Source organism: Rhodamnia argentea, chromosome 5 (genome assembly GCF_020921035.1).
Source record: "Rhodamnia argentea isolate NSW1041297 chromosome 5, ASM2092103v1, whole genome shotgun sequence".
Classification (NCBI taxonomy): Eukaryota; Viridiplantae; Streptophyta; class Magnoliopsida; order Myrtales; family Myrtaceae; genus Rhodamnia; species Rhodamnia argentea.
In genome coordinates, this window is record NC_063154.1 from 1349847 (window position 1) to 1368449 (window position 18603).

The 18603-nt window shown below is 41.4% G+C and overlaps 2 protein-coding genes, 1 long non-coding RNA gene and 1 pseudogene across 8 annotated transcripts; 2 read left to right on the top strand and 2 right to left on the bottom strand.

Annotated features, from left to right (window-relative positions):
• Window positions 1-3202: 3202 nt before the first annotated feature.
• LOC115742185 (NAD(P)H:quinone oxidoreductase-like) lies at window positions 3203-9951 on the bottom strand. 3 transcript variants are annotated; one of them, XM_048279296.1, is made up of 5 exons: window positions 9790-9951; window positions 5902-6067; window positions 5609-5803; window positions 4657-4960; window positions 3203-3718 (listed from the first exon to the last, which is right to left on the bottom strand). In XM_048279296.1, exons 2-5 carry the CDS (start codon window positions 5987-5989, stop codon window positions 3616-3618), a joined length of 690 nt encoding a protein of 229 aa, XP_048135253.1. In that variant the 5' UTR covers window positions 5990-6067; window positions 9790-9951; the 3' UTR covers window positions 3203-3615. The 3 variants fall into 3 exon arrangements, with proteins under 3 accessions (XP_048135253.1, XP_048135254.1, XP_030532181.1); XM_048279297.1 differs by having other exon boundaries at window positions 5902-6070; XM_030676321.2 differs by lacking the exon at window positions 3203-3718 and adding an exon at window positions 4413-4609 and having other exon boundaries at window positions 4643-4960; window positions 9790-9949.
• Window positions 3977-8494, top strand: LOC125315122. The gene is made up of 3 exons (XR_007198493.1): window positions 3977-4111; window positions 7575-7581; window positions 8466-8494. It is a non-coding gene; the product is annotated as an uncharacterized LOC125315122 (long non-coding RNA).
• On the bottom strand, window positions 8947-9682 carry LOC115742196 (annotated as a pseudogene).
• Window positions 9952-13763: 3812 nt separating the features above from the next.
• LOC115742179 (hydroxyproline O-arabinosyltransferase RDN2) lies at window positions 13764-18569 on the top strand. Of its 4 annotated transcripts, none has more exons than XM_048279165.1 (10): window positions 13764-13903; window positions 14404-14492; window positions 14971-15530; window positions 16142-16209; window positions 16338-16539; window positions 16759-16856; window positions 16986-17055; window positions 17178-17249; window positions 17445-17558; window positions 17802-17891. In XM_048279165.1, the coding sequence occupies exons 3-10, from the start codon at window positions 15111-15113 to the stop codon at window positions 17874-17876; spliced, it is 1119 nt and encodes a 372-aa protein (XP_048135122.1). In that variant the 5' UTR covers window positions 13764-13903; window positions 14404-14492; window positions 14971-15110; the 3' UTR covers window positions 17877-17891. The 4 variants fall into 4 exon arrangements, with proteins under 4 accessions (XP_048135122.1, XP_048135121.1, XP_030532171.1 ...); XM_048279164.1 differs by lacking the exon at window positions 13764-13903 and adding an exon at window positions 13918-14275; XM_048279166.1 differs by lacking the exon at window positions 13764-13903 and adding an exon at window positions 13945-14041.
• The last annotated feature ends 34 nt before the right edge of the window (window positions 18570-18603 follow it).

Below are 18603 nucleotides of genomic sequence, written 5' to 3' on the forward strand. Positions count from 1 at the left end.
CGAGAGGCGGGTCGAATTAAAAGCTGTTGAATGAAAAAAAAATTAGGACGGAAATGAGGCAATTATGATAATAAAGATAGATGGTGGCCGTTCATGCAAATTCTCAAACATCTCTCCCCGAAAGTCCTGTTGAGCGAAGATCCTTAAATTAATTAAGTAGTGTGTTTTTTTTGTTTTTGGTCGAGAATTAAGTCGTGTTTTTAATTTTGGTTATTTGATGGGACATTGATTAATAAATTAATCTCGAGGGGCAAGTTGAATTAAAATCGGCTGAACAAGAATTTTTTTAGGACAGAAGCGAGGCAATTACGGCAATAAAGATAGATGGTGGCCACTTATGCAAATTTTCAAACGTCCATCCTTGAGAGTCCTGATAAGTTAATATCCCTAAATTAATTAAGTAGTGGATTTTTTTTTTTTTTTGTTGGTCGAGAATTAAGTAGTGTGTTTAATTTGGTTTATTTTGATTGGGATCCTTAATTAATAAATTGCTGGATGCGGCTTTAGCGCCTCGTCGTGCCGCCCTGAACCTGAGAGATGCCTACACAATCGGACAAGGTCAAACCAAATCCGTAACTATCTTGGGACCCACACGAAAAGCGTGCATTGGCTCGATGTCGTTGCGACACTTGTCCCCTTCGGCGCAAGCCCCACTCATTAATACATGATTATTACCGGGCACAACATTCTAAACAAGCATTTTGCTAACAAAAGGCTAAGAAAGCACTCATTTTGGAATAATTAATTATAGAAGTGTTTGTAATTCTTTCAGTGCCCCAATTTTTTCTCATAACACATGATTTTAATAATTTGATAAATGAACCTTTTAATTAGGTAGGTTCAAAATTTATCTAAGTCCGCCCGTTAACGTGCCTCATATTCTGAAGATTGAGGTAAAAAATCATATTTGACTAACCATTAAAAAGTGCTTCATCTAAATGCAAATGAGTTTTATTGATAACCGCTCGAAAGATATCCATTCAAAATATTTTATGAGGATAAGTTCATTTCGCAAAGCATCGATTAAGCATGGCTAATCTTGAAAATCTTGAAGTTTAAGCTTGTAGCTACAAAGCGAGCTTTAAACGGAAAGTGATTATTGGAAGGATAACTAAAAGACTCGAAACAACGGTGTTTTCGTGCACCACCAAATAAAAAGTTGTTACCTTGCAAAAATGTTACTTTTTTCCCTAGGTCTGGTTAAAATAAAAAAAAAATTATGAATTGAAATAGAAATCGGATTTGACTTAGCTTTTCCGCCATGATTGTGTCAACTATGCAGGTGGGTATTCACCAAATGATGTATAGATATAGGAATTTTGCATATATCTCGACTCATTTTGGTTTTCGAGTTTCGATTACCATCCCCACGAAACGCCTCGGGACATCTATTTCGCGAAAAACATGCAATTGTGGTCAATCATGATCTTATCATGTCGTCGACTTCATCGGTTTTTTTTTTTCTCTCTTTGATCATTGATGTGATGGTATCTGGAATACTAAATGGTAATTTGCACGGCGATATTATGCATTGTTGGGAGTTGCTCGAGTACCTTCACCTTCCACGTTAGATCTCCATGCACATGGGTGGCCAACTTCTTCATGTGCTTTATTTTGCAAGTTAGAAGTGAAGACAAAAAAAAAAAAAAACATTAGATATCAAGGCCTAACATATTGGAGGGCTGCAGCGACAAGCTCGACCGCACGTTGATTCGATAACGATGTGGAATAATCACGGCCGAAATCAAACATTCCGTACTGGATAGAAGCGGTTAGAAAGTCCAACCCTAACATGGTATCGAAGCAATCTCTCTCTCTCAATCTTTCGATATCCATTTTATTATCTATTTCTCTAAATCTAACATGGTATCAAAGTCGGTGTTATCCGCGATTGTGTGTCCATCCTCTATTAGTCAAATTTCACGTGCCACTCGAATTCGGCTTGCACGTAAGATGGGAGTTGAAGTTATTATCTCACATTACTTGACAACGAGTTTTATATGTTTTTTATATTCACGTGGCCTCATTTCACTTATTAGTTTAAACTTTTGAGTTGGACTTTCTAATATGATATCAGAGCAATCTTTGCATCTCAAATATCCATTTCTGGTATTTGTTTCTTTAAACCTAACATAAACAATCATCGAGAAAAGGTCGCCGGCCCTGGTCGGCTCCCCCTAGTTTTATCCATGGCAAAGTTTCAATTTGAGTATGCAAGAAAAAACCTAAGAAAAAGACATCGTTTTGGCGAAGCATTAAATTTGAGGGACAGAAAAGAGCACACAATTTGAGCGGTCGGCGGGGTGAAAGGAAGCGTCTTTTCTGAGGCTGCACAAAAAAAAGGTTACTGAGAAGTAGGACCGAATATGGCAAACCCCATTCGCCTTTTGGATTCCCAGTTCGGCTTTCGTCAGTACCCAAATCCATGAATCTCTCTCTCTCTCCCTCTCTCTCTCTCTCTCTTCATTTCATCATTACATTTCCAGATCCCACCCTCCACCACCACAGCACCACCATCAACACCTCTTTCGTGTTCAGATCGGACACTGCAGTAGGCGGCGGAGGAGGCCGTAGCCACCCTCTTTCACTCATTTATGAAGCTGACGATCCGTACCCAATAGAGAGTAATGATGAATGGTGTTCAAAAGCAGCTAAGCAATGTTGGTTCTTGATCTTGTCAACCCGCCATGTTCTCCATTTAGGTACACTCATTAATTGCTTGCGAAAAGAACCTGTTTTTGTTTTTGTTTTTTTTTTTTAAATTTGGGTTCTTTTGCAGAGCTGCAGGTCCAACCCTGATTCACTTTAGCATTTCTCGCCTCTTTCATCGAATTTCTTCTCGGCTTTAGCCTTTGCCTCACCCGTCAATTTCTTTCATTCGCTTGGTGGAATTCGATCTTGGTCTTTCGGTATGTTTCGAAATGACCACCGAGTTGAATCGTCTTCATTTCGTGTTCCAGCTTCCTATCGATCCGATCTTCCTTTGCACTGTTCTGGGCTTAAGTTGAAAACGTGAAAATGGTGCTTCACACACTACGATCATCCAGAGATGTTTTGATGCTGCTATACTCCTCTGCCACCAGATTTATTCCTTCTCCCTCGCCCATGACCACTTGTCAATAGCTTCGCTATCATTAAATTTTTAAAAGATGCTAAAGAGAGAACCATATTGAAACACCTCCCACCAAGAAAAAGTACATAAAATGGAGCCTGCTAGCCGGAAAAGGCGCGATTGGTCATTGCCGCAATGGTCGTCTAGCTACCAACAGAATAATATAGTAGCTGACTTAAGGTAATCCATCGCATCTCGTCTTTACATGTACAGACAGAGCCCATAGTTTCTCTAGTGTTCCTAAATCTTGTTCCAACATAAAATGGAACTAAGATAGAAAACAGTAAAGACCATAATAAAGTTAAAGCAACCCTCACTCCCGTTCTTTCTGTTTTTTTCTTTTTGTGTTTAGCTCTCTATCTGCATGACTAAGCTCCAGCATACCTTGTTCCCTAATTCCACCCAAAGAAAGAACATGAGCGAGCGAAGTGGGGAACAGAAAATATTCTGGGTACTTCTCGCCGCCCAATCACTGTTATGGAGATGGTGATGTTTAGCAGTCGTTAGCACACCTTGGTTTTAGTGGACTTGGACCAAGTCCAGTCAAGGGTTTTCCCTGTTCTTTTTCCTAAACAATGCAGCACGTCATTGGGTCGTCGACTTCGAATCATTCATCTGAATCCAGTACGTGAGTATGTGCCAAGCACACAACAGAGCAGGAACAAATAAAGGGAACCCTAGCAAATTAATAAAATTGAAGAGGACAAGTAGCCGGTCTCTGATAATTTCCAATTCGTGAAGAGACGGAGTTAAAAGGGTTTGTTGATTGAGGACCAGATGATGAGTCGCACGATCGCGCACACACATTTAGGAAGTAAGGAATGGCAAAGAGCATGGAAGTTTGTTTTGTTGATTTGTTTGAAGGGGTAAGAAGCTGAAAATTATACAGGAGGAGGAGAAGAAACACGTTGATTATCGCTATAGATTTGTAGGTATAAACTCTGAGAGAACGCATATTGCTCAACGTGAAAATGCAGCAGTAACGACAAGATTCAACTGGTGGGCAGACATTTATGCCAACTTGTTTTGCACGCAGATGGAGACAAGCATCAGTTGCTAAAAGCTTTAGAGTGTGTGATCTCAACTCTGGAATAATCAAATTCAGGCTGACTAACAAGTTAATCAAAAGTGCAAGCTATATCAGATTTATGGTGGTAAGAAGGCTCCTCCGGCGGAGCAGCTGACCAGCAAAGTGCAGAAAAGACAATTCAAAGGAGTCTCCAACTTTGTGTTAATTTGATTTGGATCTAATTGCTCTTGGAAAGCGTAATGTCACTCAAGTCTTGAGAAACCAAGAGAATAAAGCACGCTATTGAAACTCTCAAGCATAACATCATTTACATAATAATAACATGAACGCATTGACCGTTTGCTCAGGCTGCTAGCCAACAACACAAGCTTTAAACTGAATTTCACAATTTTGCATTCACTATCAAATTGAAGTCACTAGATAACAAACAGATTTACGCAATAATTGAATTATCAAAGAGCTAGAATCTCTTTACCCAAAAAAAACAAAAGAGCTAGAATCTGAGATCTCATGTCAGCACTGACCCCGGAGTTGCAATGTGAATTTCTGCAGTGAAAGCAGAACCTGCTTTAGCCTCTCCTTGACCTCTGCATCGATCAAGTTTCCATCGGCATCAAACTTTGCAGGAGGTTGAAATGCATATACGAAAAGCTCGGGCTTGTTAATGAAATGAAGATCGACGTACACCCCTGTCTGCCGGAGATGATATTGCGCTCTTCCGCCGCCAAAATTTCCTCCAGCACTTACTATAGCAGCAGCTTTATCGGCCCAAACATTCGGTGGCCTAGATGCCCAATCTATCGCATTCTTGAGAGGCGCTGGCACAGCAATAGAACTTTCTCAAGAAATAGGACGCATGACTCAGTTTTTCTGCTAATGATGATATGTCTTATGCCCTCATAACTTTGATTGTTCTTTTTCATTTCGTGCCTTTGTTTTCAACTCAGCAAAAAACACAAGGAATGTACGTCTAGTCAGCTGATTTATAGCTGCTGCAGTCCAGTTGCAAGAACTGAGATTGATCAAGAAAAATGCAGCTTCCCAATTGTTCAATAGTCATGAGCCTAAATCATATCTACTGGACTCCATGCTCATTCATGGTTTTAAGTAGCTGTAACATCCCGAAGCTGGTAAGGAAAGACTTCTTAATCTTGTTAAAACTGGCTGATCTAAAGGAGTGAGTGCGGTCTGTCACCGCACAGCCATCACTCACCAGGTGTTCGGCAAAATTCTCGGCTACAAAATTCACATATAGTTTGGTCTCCTCAATTGAAGGCAATTTTCTTTTTTTTTTCACTTCAGCCCCATCGAAGGCCAGCATAATAACAAGTCTTCAACTTCCTGAATCAAGAACTAGTTCAAGTGCTCGATTCTCAAGTGCCATATCAGATACCACCATCACAACAAAACCCGATTTCAATAGGCAAAAGCAAAACAAAAGGAGAGAAAAGGGCAAAGAGATTTACGAGCAATGGAGTAGTTGTACTCGGGAGAGGCAAAGAGAAAGCTATCGGCTCTCGAAATCTTGCGACGGAACTCTTCGACCACAGCCGGGAATTTGCCGCCTTCTTCTTCGAGGTCGGTGTTGATCATGGGGAGAGGCGACACTTCCACGTACTCGATTTGCATACCAGGGATCGACTCCTTGCATATCTCCATTGCTTCAATCGAACCGAAACAGCAAACGAGGGACCAAATCACCTCACTACACTACAAGATTCTCAGAGCGCGAGAGACGCACAGAGACAGAGATTTTCACCTGAACGGACGAGGCCTCCGTTATAGGAAGCTTTCCGAAGAGAACCGCAGAGGGCTGCAACTTTGATGGCAGATTTAGTTGCTTCCATCTCTTGCTCTGTCTCCCCTCTAAAATTCCTGTCCGAGTGAAATTGATCCCTTGCAGTTTGTTGGAGAATCTCCGCTCTATTAGAAGACGGAACGGATCAAATTCGGAAATCTTCAATAATAGCAGGGAATATTCCAACAAGGAAGTGCGCTCATTTTTACAAATAAAAATCTGACATGGGTCCTACGAGTTTTAAGTGCATTCAATAGAGGAAATTTGGATCAGGGGCCTCTGTTATAGGAATCTTCGTGTCCTTATTTGAAAAATTTGAGCATATTTCGGATCTTTAGTTGAAATTTTCTCTATTCATCATTTCAAAAAAGGGTCTAATGTTATTTTGTCATTTATGTTTTCTAATTTTTTTCATTTTTTTTTTCCTTTTTCTTTCTTCCTTTTTGCCAATGGTCAATTTCGGGCGATGGCCAACCATCGACGAGGGTCGGGCGGCCACAGGCAAGGTGACCCTCAATGACCACAGCGAGGGTCAATGAGGTCGTCTAGCCCTATTCGATGGCCGGCCATCGCTTGAGGCCACCGGAGAAAAGGAAAAGAAAAAAAAAAAGGAAAAAAAGTAAAAAATCAGAAACTCTAAATAACTAAAACATCATTGGTCCGGTTCTTCTTCGAAACATAAAAGCACTTTAAGCCTTATTTGAAACAATATTCATTTCAGTCTCTTATTTGAAATTTTTGCATAATAGTATTGTAACATCTAGGATGAGCAACATGGATCGATCGAAACGGGAATCGCCCGGCCCGGCCTGGCCGGTCGGTCCGATTCTCGGGGAGTGTCGGTCTTGGTTCCCCGATTCAATAAAAGTGGAATCGGTGATTAATTTTTGGTTTGGTTCCCGGTTCTAGGAGGGAATCGAACCGCCCTGACTAGACCGATTATAATTTTATTATTTTTATCTCTTTACAAAAAATTAAAGGATAGAGTATAAATCCTAAATGTTTACACTTTACAGGCAATCGACTTGCATAATACTCATGCTTACTCCTCTTTCGTCTATCCCTCCTAATGCTCTCACGCGGTGCCTTTGCCTCTTAACACTCGCTCTTCTTTCCCTCTCAACTCTCACGCTTCTTTCAGACTTGCACAATCACAAACCCTAATCAGCTAATCGCTCTCGCCCTCTCTCGCCTGAGTGACTGACTAATTTGCGGGCTCTCATCAGGGTAAGGTAATATCCAATGCTCAAGACAACTAGTCCAATGAGGTAATTAATCTTTTTAAGTGATATTTTTAAGTGGGGAACTGGAACCTTCCATTTTGTGTATTTACAGTTGGTGGACGGGAAAAACAGGTGATTTTGAATGAAGCTTCTTGATGTTGTTATGTTTTTACTTTTTCGTTCTGAAATGGCTTTTGAAAATTGGAATATGCTCGTCTTGATGTAATTATTGATAATGCGTCCAGTCAAATGATTAGACCTCCCAAGAACCCAACCGGTTCCAAGACCATATAGTCCAGTTCCCGATTTCAGAAACAGAAAACCAGTTCTCCCGGTCCGGTTCCCCGTTCATGGTGCGATCAAACTGGTTTGAGAACCGATCCTCCCTTATAATAGTCAAGTCCAACGAAGGCGAAGAGTAGTTGCCGGGGCCCAAGGACTCGGACAAAGAGCGACTCTTGATAGGCTTCTAGGATAACGAAAATGGCATGAATTTATCGAACCGCACACTAGACATGGGGAAAGCGTGCTTTATATAGATATATACGGAGGCGCCTTTTAACATAAGGCAAGTTTTCCTTTGAAATTCCAAAATTAAGAGTGCTAAGGTTAGATTACTATCAAAACGGGAGACTTATTGAGAAAGTATTTGGCGAAAACCATGAGGCTCGGTAAGGGACAAGTCACAATGATAATATCTCGATGTGTGTTGGGATCAAAATATTCGTTATATCCTTTCCATCAGTGACATTTGACAGAGTGATTGAAAAGTATCATGCACCAGTGCTAGTTAGGTTCGTCAAACTGGTTAATAGGAGGGTTTAAGCTTGATAATAAGACTGGCTTTAAATAAGAATTTGAACGAGGGAGACGTATTCAACATTCACGATTAGTTTTGGACATCATGCTAATAGCTTATTACATCAGTCTTACCACAACTTAACGTCATTAAAAGATGAAATAAACAGAACCGAAGAGGACAAGTAGCCGGGCTATGAAAATTTCCAATTCGCGAACGGACGGCGTTAAAAGGGTTTGTCGATTGAGGACCAGATGACGAGTCACGTGCAAATACACGTAGGTTTGGTACGGAATCGTGGTCTTGGGAAGAAAGTAATGGCAAAAGGCATCGTATTTTGTCTTGTTGATTTGTTTGAAGGGGGTAAGAAGCTGAAAATTATACAAAAGGAGGAGAAGACATACTAGGATTATCGACATACATTTATCGGTATAAACTCCGAGAGAATGCATATCGCTCAATGCGAACATGCGGCAGAATCGACGAGATTCAACAACCACTAGGCATGAATCTCTATAGGGAGACAATCATGCCAACTCGTTTTGCACGCAGGTAGATACAAGCATGAGTTCCTAATATGTACTTGCAGTTTCAGAGAGAGTGTGATCTGGACATAGAAATAATCAGCTAACAAGTTAATCAAAAGCGCAAGTTGTATCAGATTTAAGGTGCTAAGAAGACTCCTCTGGCGGAGGAGCTGACCAGCAAAGTGCAGAAAAGACAATTCAAAGGAGTCTCCAACTTTGTGTTGGTTTGATTTGGATCTAATTGCTCTCAGAAAGCGTAATGTCGATTTGAGTCTTGAGAAACCAAGGGAATAAAGCAGACTATCAAACCATTGATCGCTTGCTTATGCTGTTAGCCAACAATACAAGCTTGAAACTAAATTCCAACAATTTTGCATTCACTATCAAATTGAAGTCACTAGAGAACAAACAAATAATGTACCACACCATAATTATCAAAGAGCTGGAATTTGAGATCTCATGTCAGCAGTGGCCCCGGAGTCGGCAATGTGAATTTCTGCAGTGGAAGCAGAACCTGCTTTAGCTTCTCCTTGACCTCTGCACCGATCAAGTTTCCATCGGCATCAAACTTTGCAGGAGGTTGAAATGCATGTACGAAAAGCTCGGGCTTGTTAATGAAATGAAGATCGACGGACACCCCTGTCCGCTGGAGATGATATTGCGCTCTTCCGCTACCAAAATTTCCTCCAACACTTGCCACAGCAGCAGCTTTATCGGCCCAAACATTCGGCGGTCTAGATGCCCAATCTATTTCATTCTTGAGAGACGCTGGTACATCAATAGTAACTTTCTCAAAAAAAATTACGACGCATCACGCATCAAGTTTTTCTGCGAATGATAATATGTTTTATACCCTTCGTAACTTTGATCGTTCTTTTTCATTTCGTGCGGTTTTTTGGGTAAAATGCTCTGCTGTAAAATTCACACATAGTTTGGTCGCCCTTTTTTTTTAAAAACGTCAGCCCCATCGAAGGCCAGCATAGTAAGGGCAAAGTGATTTCCGAGCAATGGAGTAATTGTACTCGGGAAGAGGCAAAGAGAAAGCTATCGGCTCCCGAAATCTTGCGACGGAACTCTTCGACCACAGCCGGGAATTTGCCGCCTTGTTCGAGGTCGGGGTTGATCATGGGGAGAGTCAACACCTCCACGTACTCGATTTGCATACCAGTGATCGACTCTTTGCATATCTCCATTGCTTCAATCAAACCGAAACCAGCAAATGAAAAATCAAATCAAATCACCTCACTACCCTGCACGATTCTCCCAGCTCAAGAGACGCATAGCGACAGAGATTTCTCCGGAACGAACAAGGCCTCTGTCGTAGGAAGCTTTCCGAGGAGGACCGCAGAGAGCTCCAACTTTGATGGTTGCCTCCATCTGTCACGGGGTCAATTACAGTGACCAGAGAATGTGTTTAGAGAAAAAGTTTTGAAAGAAAATGATTTGTATTTCTTATGCAAAGGATTGAGAAAGTCCTCTATTTATGCAATAAGCCTGTCGATGGATATCGTTAATCAAACTCTAAATTTAATGGTAGAGATTGCACCTAAGGAATGAGAAAATATTTCTCTTTCTGGTATTCACATTACAAGGTATATTAATTCTTGAGAATATACTTCTCTTCCTAGCAATCACTTTAAATATTCTAGAATACGATACATTTACCATATCGTACATCCCTAAGACTATCTTAGAGGACTTAAGAAAATCCTAGAAACACTCCAAGTCATGTGGTTAATCCTGGTTACGTCGTTGATCGGTTGGCTTACGGAACCTCCAGTCTATGACACATCTCTATCTAAGATTCCTGTATGAGTGAAATTGATCCTTGTTGTTTGTCGGAGAATCTCCGCCCTATTAGAAATTCCAAACAAGGAAGTGCACTCATTTTTACAAATAAAAATCTAAAATGTATCTTTCCTCAAATAAGAGTTTAAAGTGCATTCATCATTTCAAAAAATGGCCCGATGAAAGGTATTTTCGTCATTTATATTTTTTGATTTTTTTCCTTTTGTTTCTTTTTTTTCTTCTTTTGTTTCTTTTTTACTTTTTTCTTTCTTCCTTTTCGTCGATAGCCGGTCTTAGGCAATGGCCGGCCACAGGCGAAGCCGCCATTGATAGCTGCAGTGAGGGCCAAAGAGGCCACCTAGCCATCGTTTGAGATCGGCCACCGGCAAAAAAGAAAAAAGGAAAAAAGGAAAAAAATCAAAAAATTTAAATAATGAAAATACCCTTAGCCATGCCCTTCTTTGAAATAATAAGAGCATTTTATGCCCTTATTTGAAACAATATTCTCTTGGGATCCTTATTTAAGAAAACAAGGCCACTTTAAATCCTTATTTAGAATTTTCCAATAATAATATTGTAACAACTAGGGCGAACAACACGGATTGACCAAACCGGGAACCCCCGGCCCGACTAGTTCGGTTCGGTTCGATTCCCGGAAGTGATGGTCCGGTTCCTGGTTCCTAGTGTAATAAAAGTGGAACCAGTGATTTTTGTTACGCTTCCCAGTTTTAGGAGGGAATCGGACCGCCCAGCTCTCGTACGGTGCTTCGCCTCTTAATGTTCGCTTTTATTTCCCTCTCAATTCTCACGTCTATTTCAGAGTTGCGCAATCACAAACCCTAATCGACTAATCTCTCTTTCCCTCTCTCGCCTAGGCGACTGATTGAGTCGCCTCTCATCAAGGTAAGGTAATATCCAATGCTCAAGATAACTAGTCCAGCGAGGTACTCAATTAATTATTCTTTTTAAGTGATGTGAGTAATTTTTAAGTGGGTACCTTCCATTTTGTTTATTTACTGTTGATCAATGGGAAAAAGAAGTGATTTTGAATGAAGCTTCTTGATGTTGTTATGTTTTTACTTTTTTTCTTGAAATGGCCTTTGAAAATTGGAATATGCTCATCTTGAGGTATTCATAGAAAATGCTCCTAGTCCAATGATTACATCACCCGGGAATAAAACCGGTTCCAGGATTAGGTAGTCTAGTTCCCGGTTCCAGAAATAGGAAAACAGTCCTCATGGTCCGGTTCCCCGTTCAAGTTGGACCGGACCATTTTGGGAACCGATCACCCTTTGTAATAGTCAAGTCCATCGATGGCAGAGAGTAGTTGTCAAGGTCCAAGGGCTAGGACAAAGGGCGGCTCTTGGCAAGTTTCTAGGATGACGAAAATGGCATGAATTAACCGAGTCGCACGCTAAACAAGGGAGAACATGCTTGAGAAAGTACCTATCAAAAACCGTGAGCTTGATAGGGGACGAGTTAGAGCACTATCAAGTTTAAGCGAGTTAAGGCTAGAGCACTATCAAAATTAAGTGTGCTAAGGTTAGAGCATTATCAAGATAGGTAACTTACTAAGAAAGTACCTAGTAAAATCGCGAGGCTCGGTAGGAGAAGGGTTAAAATGGATAATATTTTGAGCGAGTTATTCCAAGAATGTCATAATATGATATCGGAGCGGGACCCCGAACCACGTGAAAGCTGGTGAGCCCGTAATAGCTCGATTCAACAAGGGTGATGAGTTGTCGCCGGGGTAAGAATGCTCAAATAAGGAGCGGCTCCTAGCAGGCTTCTAAAATAACGAAGGAGGCACGAATAAACCAAATTGCTCGCCGAACGTGGGGAGAAGGTGCTTGGGATTAATAACGATGAACTTCGTTTTGAAATTCCAAAATTAAGCGTGATAAGGTTATAGCACTATCATGATGGAAGATCTCCTGGGAAAGAGTCTGCTTGCACGTCAAAGAACAAAACCATGAGGCATAGTAAGTCACATATCAAAGCGGACAACACCTCGAGTGAGTTAATCGAGAGATGTCTCAAGTATGGCTGGCGTTGATAATTACAAGAATAGGTTCAACGAATTGACAATGCCTCATAATTTTAGATGGAGAAGCGAGCCATGGCAACTTTTAGCTGGATCTATCAATGATCCTAATGCCATGTCGAGCGTCTGTGATTTGCAACTCTTTCTACTCGGTTTTTGCCCGATTGAATGCATTCATGTTCAATCCATCTCTCCACACTGGTCCCGTCCTGCGTCAGGCTCGGTCCCACGAACGTGGAATTAGGGCCGAAGACATGAAAGCAGGCTTCGGCTCATCCTTTGGTGCTCTTGCTCGCGTACGTGTCGTGTTTGCACGTGAGGGCGCCAGTTGACGCGTTGACTCTACCCATCGCTTTCTTTATGTCGTCTCAAGCCCTGTGAAATTATTTCACTGCTTCTTTTTCAAAATTGTTTCTCTCTTGATTTAAAGGAAGGTCAATGAATTAGCATGCCAGTGAATTTTACCTAACAGTAGTAGTAAAGACCTATTGCGGATTTGACAAGTCAAATTAGCAAAAACCGGCCACATTGATTGATGAATGGACCCAAGGCATTTTATCAAACATGCTTCACAATGAATCTTATTAATGAGTGCATCGGAGCACTCGTCAACCATGCTCAATAGAGAAGCACTTTGATTTTCAATGCACCGATTACACGTGATAAGAGAGAGGCCGAGCATTGGGAATAGTAGATTTTCTTTGTTTGGGTGTTTCACAAGTGCCCTAAAGTTCCTTTTCCAACAAAATCCTTGTGGGTCAGCACAGTGATAATTATGACCTTATCTTTCGTTCGTGGAGGATTTGACCAAATGCGATTAGTGGCCCCAAATCGTATAGATGAGGGAAAGCCTCAAAGGGACATTGATGCTACCATCATGCAAGTTGGGTCCTAAATTTGACGACAATGGCCAAACTCAGCGCAAGCTATTATAGTCCCCGGTCACTCTATAAAGAAGCGCTTTAACTAGATCCGTGTATTAATTAAAGTCTCCTTCACATTAACTTCCTCACCATTAATTGCAATACCTAACTTTGATGTTCGCTACGTGGGTGACTTTATTGATAGATTCGGTAGGTGATTCTTTTCTTTAGCTGATTGGGCTCGCCTAAATCCGGATTTATATGAATCGAATTGGTACGACCTTCGATCGCTGGCACGACGAGCGATTATAAATTAAATTTGGATTCGCGAACTTTGGTTGAATGCCAGAGTTTCTCCCGTCCCACGTCCACGATCGACTCTCGAGAATTTCACGTTCATCGAGAAGCTCAATAGGACAGACCCTCTTTCTCTTTTTCCCGTCTTATCCTTTCTTCCCCCCCAAATCGCGGATTAAAAAAAGGGGGGAAAAGACAAGCCCGGGCGCCACGATGACGTGGCAGCCGACGTGGACGTCCAAACGCGCGAAGGAACGATGAAGCCGTGCGCAACTGCGAAGGAAGTGAGCAAGCGGAAAACGACAAGGCCCAGAGTATGTCTTCATCTCTCTCCACCGACCTCCTATTTCCGTGATCCGAGACACGATATCCTCTCTCTCTCTCTCTCTCTCTCTCTTCTGTGTTGTGGCCACGTCGATCTCGTGAGTTCTCTGTTCGCACTTTCTGAATCTTCCCGATCGATTATGGCGCGTTTCCTTTCCTTTGCCCTTTGCTTTATTCCTTGATTGACTCGCACTCCTAGCAATGCTTTTCGCGCTGCGGTTCGTCATTGACCGTCAGTATATTCGGCCCCTTCCGTTCGCTCTCTCTCCTCCTCCGAATTGAATTTAGAATTTCATCTGCCGGGATTGAGGTTCTTCAGTTTCTCCGGTGAGTTTTCGTTTCCGGAGGTTTTTCACGTTAATTACGTTTACGACACTCCGCTTCTGTGGACTCTGACTGTCTCTTGTCTGAGAATTTCCGTGCTTGATTGGATTTTCGACCGAGTTTTTCTTTTAAGGCAATGTGAATGGGTTTGTTTCGGGTATGGTGCGTTATAGTTAGCGGCGACTTTTTCTATTTACGTTGACTTCCTTCGGGCACTGCGCTATGCCTGACTGTGTCCGGAAGATCCCTAAGATATCTTGGTTTATGTCTGCAGATCGCCGCCTCAGCGTGCTTCTTCTGGTGAATCGAAATCGAGGTGAGTCGCCGAGGAGTGAGAACTCTGTCTGACTACTTCATTACTCGGTTAAGTTTGTCTTCCTCCCGCGGTTTTTCTCTGTTTTCTGTCCTCACTGTATGTCGTACTTTCAACCTGGTATCTAATGGCAATAACAATCATGATGAATGCGATTACGATGATTGTGACTTGCTGCTGCGTTTTTTGTTTTTTCTCATTGGGATCTGTTGGTCTGGCTTTGGCTATACAGATAGGACTTCCTTGGCCTGCATTTTTTCCCTTTTTTCAATCGTGTTACTTGAGGTGCCGGCAAGCTGTGATCGTGGCTCCGTATGGCTGTATTCTTTTGGCCTTGAGTTGTATTTTGCGATAAACAGTTAAAACAATTTAAATACTCGGCAGAAGTATATTTAGCAATTCAGTCCTTTCTTTGGCATTTGAAGTTTATCAATGTATATTGCAGTCATAGTTATGCTCCCTCTATCGTGTCTTCTGTGAATAAAACTGAATTTGCAACTCTGATTTTGGTTACTGGCTACCGCATAGGAACGCGCTCATCATGAATTGACCTGGAAAGTTGGAGAAATTCACTAGGAGTATTGGAAGCTTGTTAATCCACTTCAAATAGGAAGGCACTCCGGACATTGACAACGGCGTGATCGTCTTCTGTTTTGTCATCTGGAGTTATGTTCGGAAGGAAAGCCATGGGAAGGGCATCCCCAGTCTTACTCTTTCTTTTGGCTCTACTGTTTTCCTTTGCTACATACAACATCCTAACTATGATACGGCACAACAGAGCAATTAAAAATTTGGTGGGCGCTAATACAAATGGTGTGCTAGTATCAGATCCAATTGTTGAGATGCCTGAGAATGTGAAGAAACCAAAACATGCAAAGTCGCCTTTCCACGTCGCCCTTACAGCAACAGACGCTCCTTACAGCAAATGGCAGTGTCGCATTATGTATTACTGGTATAAGCAGAAAAAGGACTTACCAGGTTCAGAGATGGGAGGATTTACTCGGATTTTGCATTCTGGAAGTCCCGATAACTTGATGGGCGAGATTCCTACGATGGTGGTGGATCCTCTTCCAGCAGGCCTGGATAAGGTAAGTCATTTTCTCTGTCAATTGTCCAATAGCTCATGCTTGTCTGATACTGCTAGTTTTTCAATTGTATCACCTGCGAGATACTAAAAAACTCTGGTTTGTTGGCTTTGTCTTTTGGTGTATGTGCCCACAATACTTATAGAACTTTTGTGCTAGCTATGGTGTGCTTTCTCTTGGTATTGTGAGCATTCTGAAATAAATGAGTTAGCTATACGTTCTTCATAGCTGTCTGAACACACAATAAGGAGATATAACGTACCTGAAATCTACCCCCTCAAGGAGTCAGATGCGAGTATTTCTTTGGTTTTCTAAGTAAGTTGCTAACAGACCAGGGTGTAGTGGACGTTTGCAGTAGCTTTCTGATGTGGGGTTTCTCAAATGATCAGTACAGAAATTTCCTTATTGCAGCAGTAATATGTGATATGTACAGTTGGAAGAATTTTGCTTGATTCTCATTCTAGTTTTGTAGCATGTATTGAACTTATTTTCTTCAGAGTCGCACGCGTTCGAACACAATAAGCAATCTTTCAGAAATATACTGGGATGAGTAGCTGTGGTTATACATTATTACTTTGAGATTGTCTGATGCCATTTTTGTGCACCATAATCAGGGATACGTCGTCTTAAACAGACCATGGGCTTTTGTGCAATGGCTGGAGAAGGCGACAATTGAGGAAGAGTGAGTTTCCATGGATTTTTTTTCCTTCCTTGTGCCAGAATGTTTCTGCCAGAAAGTTTCCGTGGGCATGAAATGAAGTATGTTTTACATTTTAAAGATATTTCCCTTTTTTCCCTTCTCGACTGCAGATATATACTTATGGCAGAGCCTGACCATATATTTGTTAGACCCTTACCTAATCTGGCTCATGAAAGATTTCCTGCTGCCTTCCCCTTCTTCTACATCAAGCCGGAGCAAAATGAGAAAATTGTGAGGAAGTTTTATCCTGAGGAGCATGGACCTGTGACAAATATTGATCCAATTGGAAATTCACCTGTTATTATTAGGAAAGTAAGAGTTCTTGTCGTTGCTTTACTTGTGAGACTTGGATCAAAGTAAATTCATGCTTAGACATTTGAAAGTCGCAATTGTTGTGCTTGATTTGCCAAAAAATTAGTACACTTGAAGATTGGGTGATTATCTTGCATCATTGCAGTTTTCCTTGACCTAACAGTTTTTTTTTTTTTTCCCTACACTTCTACTCACCAGTTTACCTGTCTTTCTTGTCAGGATTTACTGGGGAAGATCGCTCCCACATGGATGAATGTCTCTCTAAAAATGAAGCAGGATCCTGAAACTGATAAAGTATTTGGATGGGTGCTAGAAATGTGAGCAGCGAAAGTGAATGCTTGAGCGCGTGCACATACATTGAATGTCACTTGTATTTAAAGTCTGTGTGATCAATCATCAACTTCATTGCAATGTGCTGATGATTCTGCCTTTTGCTTTGAGCTAAGGTATGCTTACGCGGTGGCATCAGCTTTGCATGGCGTGCAGCACATTCTACGTAAAGACTTCATGTTGCAGGTCTGTGCTGCTGCTCTACTTTTATGCTTGCCTGCTGATCTCTTGCTCTGTGGTTCCCATATTGACTATATGCTGCACCCTATGAGTTTTCTTGTGTGAAGATCTTCTTTCTTTGTTTTCAGCCTCCATGGGATCTGGAAACTGAAAAGAAGTTCATCATCCATTACACTTATGGGTGTGACTACAACTTAAAGGTACCGCCTTTTCTACCTACTTCGGTAGAATATAAGTATATGCTGTTCCAATTATTGATTATAATGTATGTAATTAGGTGACGCTGTCGGTTCTTTATTAACTTTCTCTGCTTTAGGATACTGGAATGTGCACATTTTTTATTTGAACTGAAAAATGAAAACCACTATATGTATCTGACATTTCAAGAATTATAGGGTGAGCTAACGTATGGGAAGATAGGCGAGTGGCGATTTGATAAGAGATCACATCTTCGAGGACCTCCACCAAGAAACCTCTCTATGCCTCCACCTGGAGTTCCTGAAAGTGTGGTATGTCCTAAGATACGTCCTCGGAGTCCTGGATAATGTCGTAATTGGTTTCTAGGAGATGTTTCTTTGCATTACACCTCAAATGAATACGTCTCATGTCACACATTGCCCGTGTATGCCTTGTTTGCGTGCAATGTCTATGTCCACAATTTGATGTTATAGATCTTGTAAAATGTTCTTTAACTACCATCCCCATAGAGGCATGTGTACCTTGAGCTGATGAAATCATGTACTGTTCTCAAGGAATTCGAGATGCTCCAGCCAATATTTACTAACGAAAAAAAAAAAGTGATGTGCACAGTACTACTGCATTATTAGCACAGTTCCATAAAATTTTAGGCCATTTCCACGATCCTGGCCTTCCTGAAGCGGTATGATCATCCTCCATCTTGGATAATCACGGAACTTTTGGGAGGTAACAATTGTGTATCGCAGTTCTTTAAGATCATATCTGCTAGATGGCATCTAAAATGAATTTTGCACCTATGGGCTTTGAAGAATAGCTTATTAGTACGGTTTCGTTTCCAGGGAAACCTTTAAGGAAGCATTTTAATTGCTTAGAGTGGATAGATTGTGCATGGGTAGTTTTTCCAATCTTGAGGCAAAATGTGTGGCAATCTCGAAAACATTGATTGTTAATTCCTTCATTCAGATGCTCTTCGTTGCTGGTTTTGCAGGTCACTCTTGTCAAGATGGTGAACGAAGCTACGGCTAATATTCCAAATTGGGATACATCTTAAGTACTGAGTTAGGTTCTGATGCGAGCTTAAGTCCTTAACACTCCTTTTGGTAACACTTGGACATTTTGATCCTAATTGAAGCGTCTGGAAAGGATTTTACACACAGTGACTGTTAACTAACCCTCCTTCCCCAAAAAGAATTGCATAGTCCAGAGCAGAGCTTGTCCATTATGTATGGACTTGTTTAAATACACAATACAAGGCGATCACAACATTTAGTTGACCGAGTTTTGCAAATCTTCTTAGTATACACAGACGTTCGCTCTCTGAAGACGGCCAACTCCTCGTGTTTCGGTATACTGGCC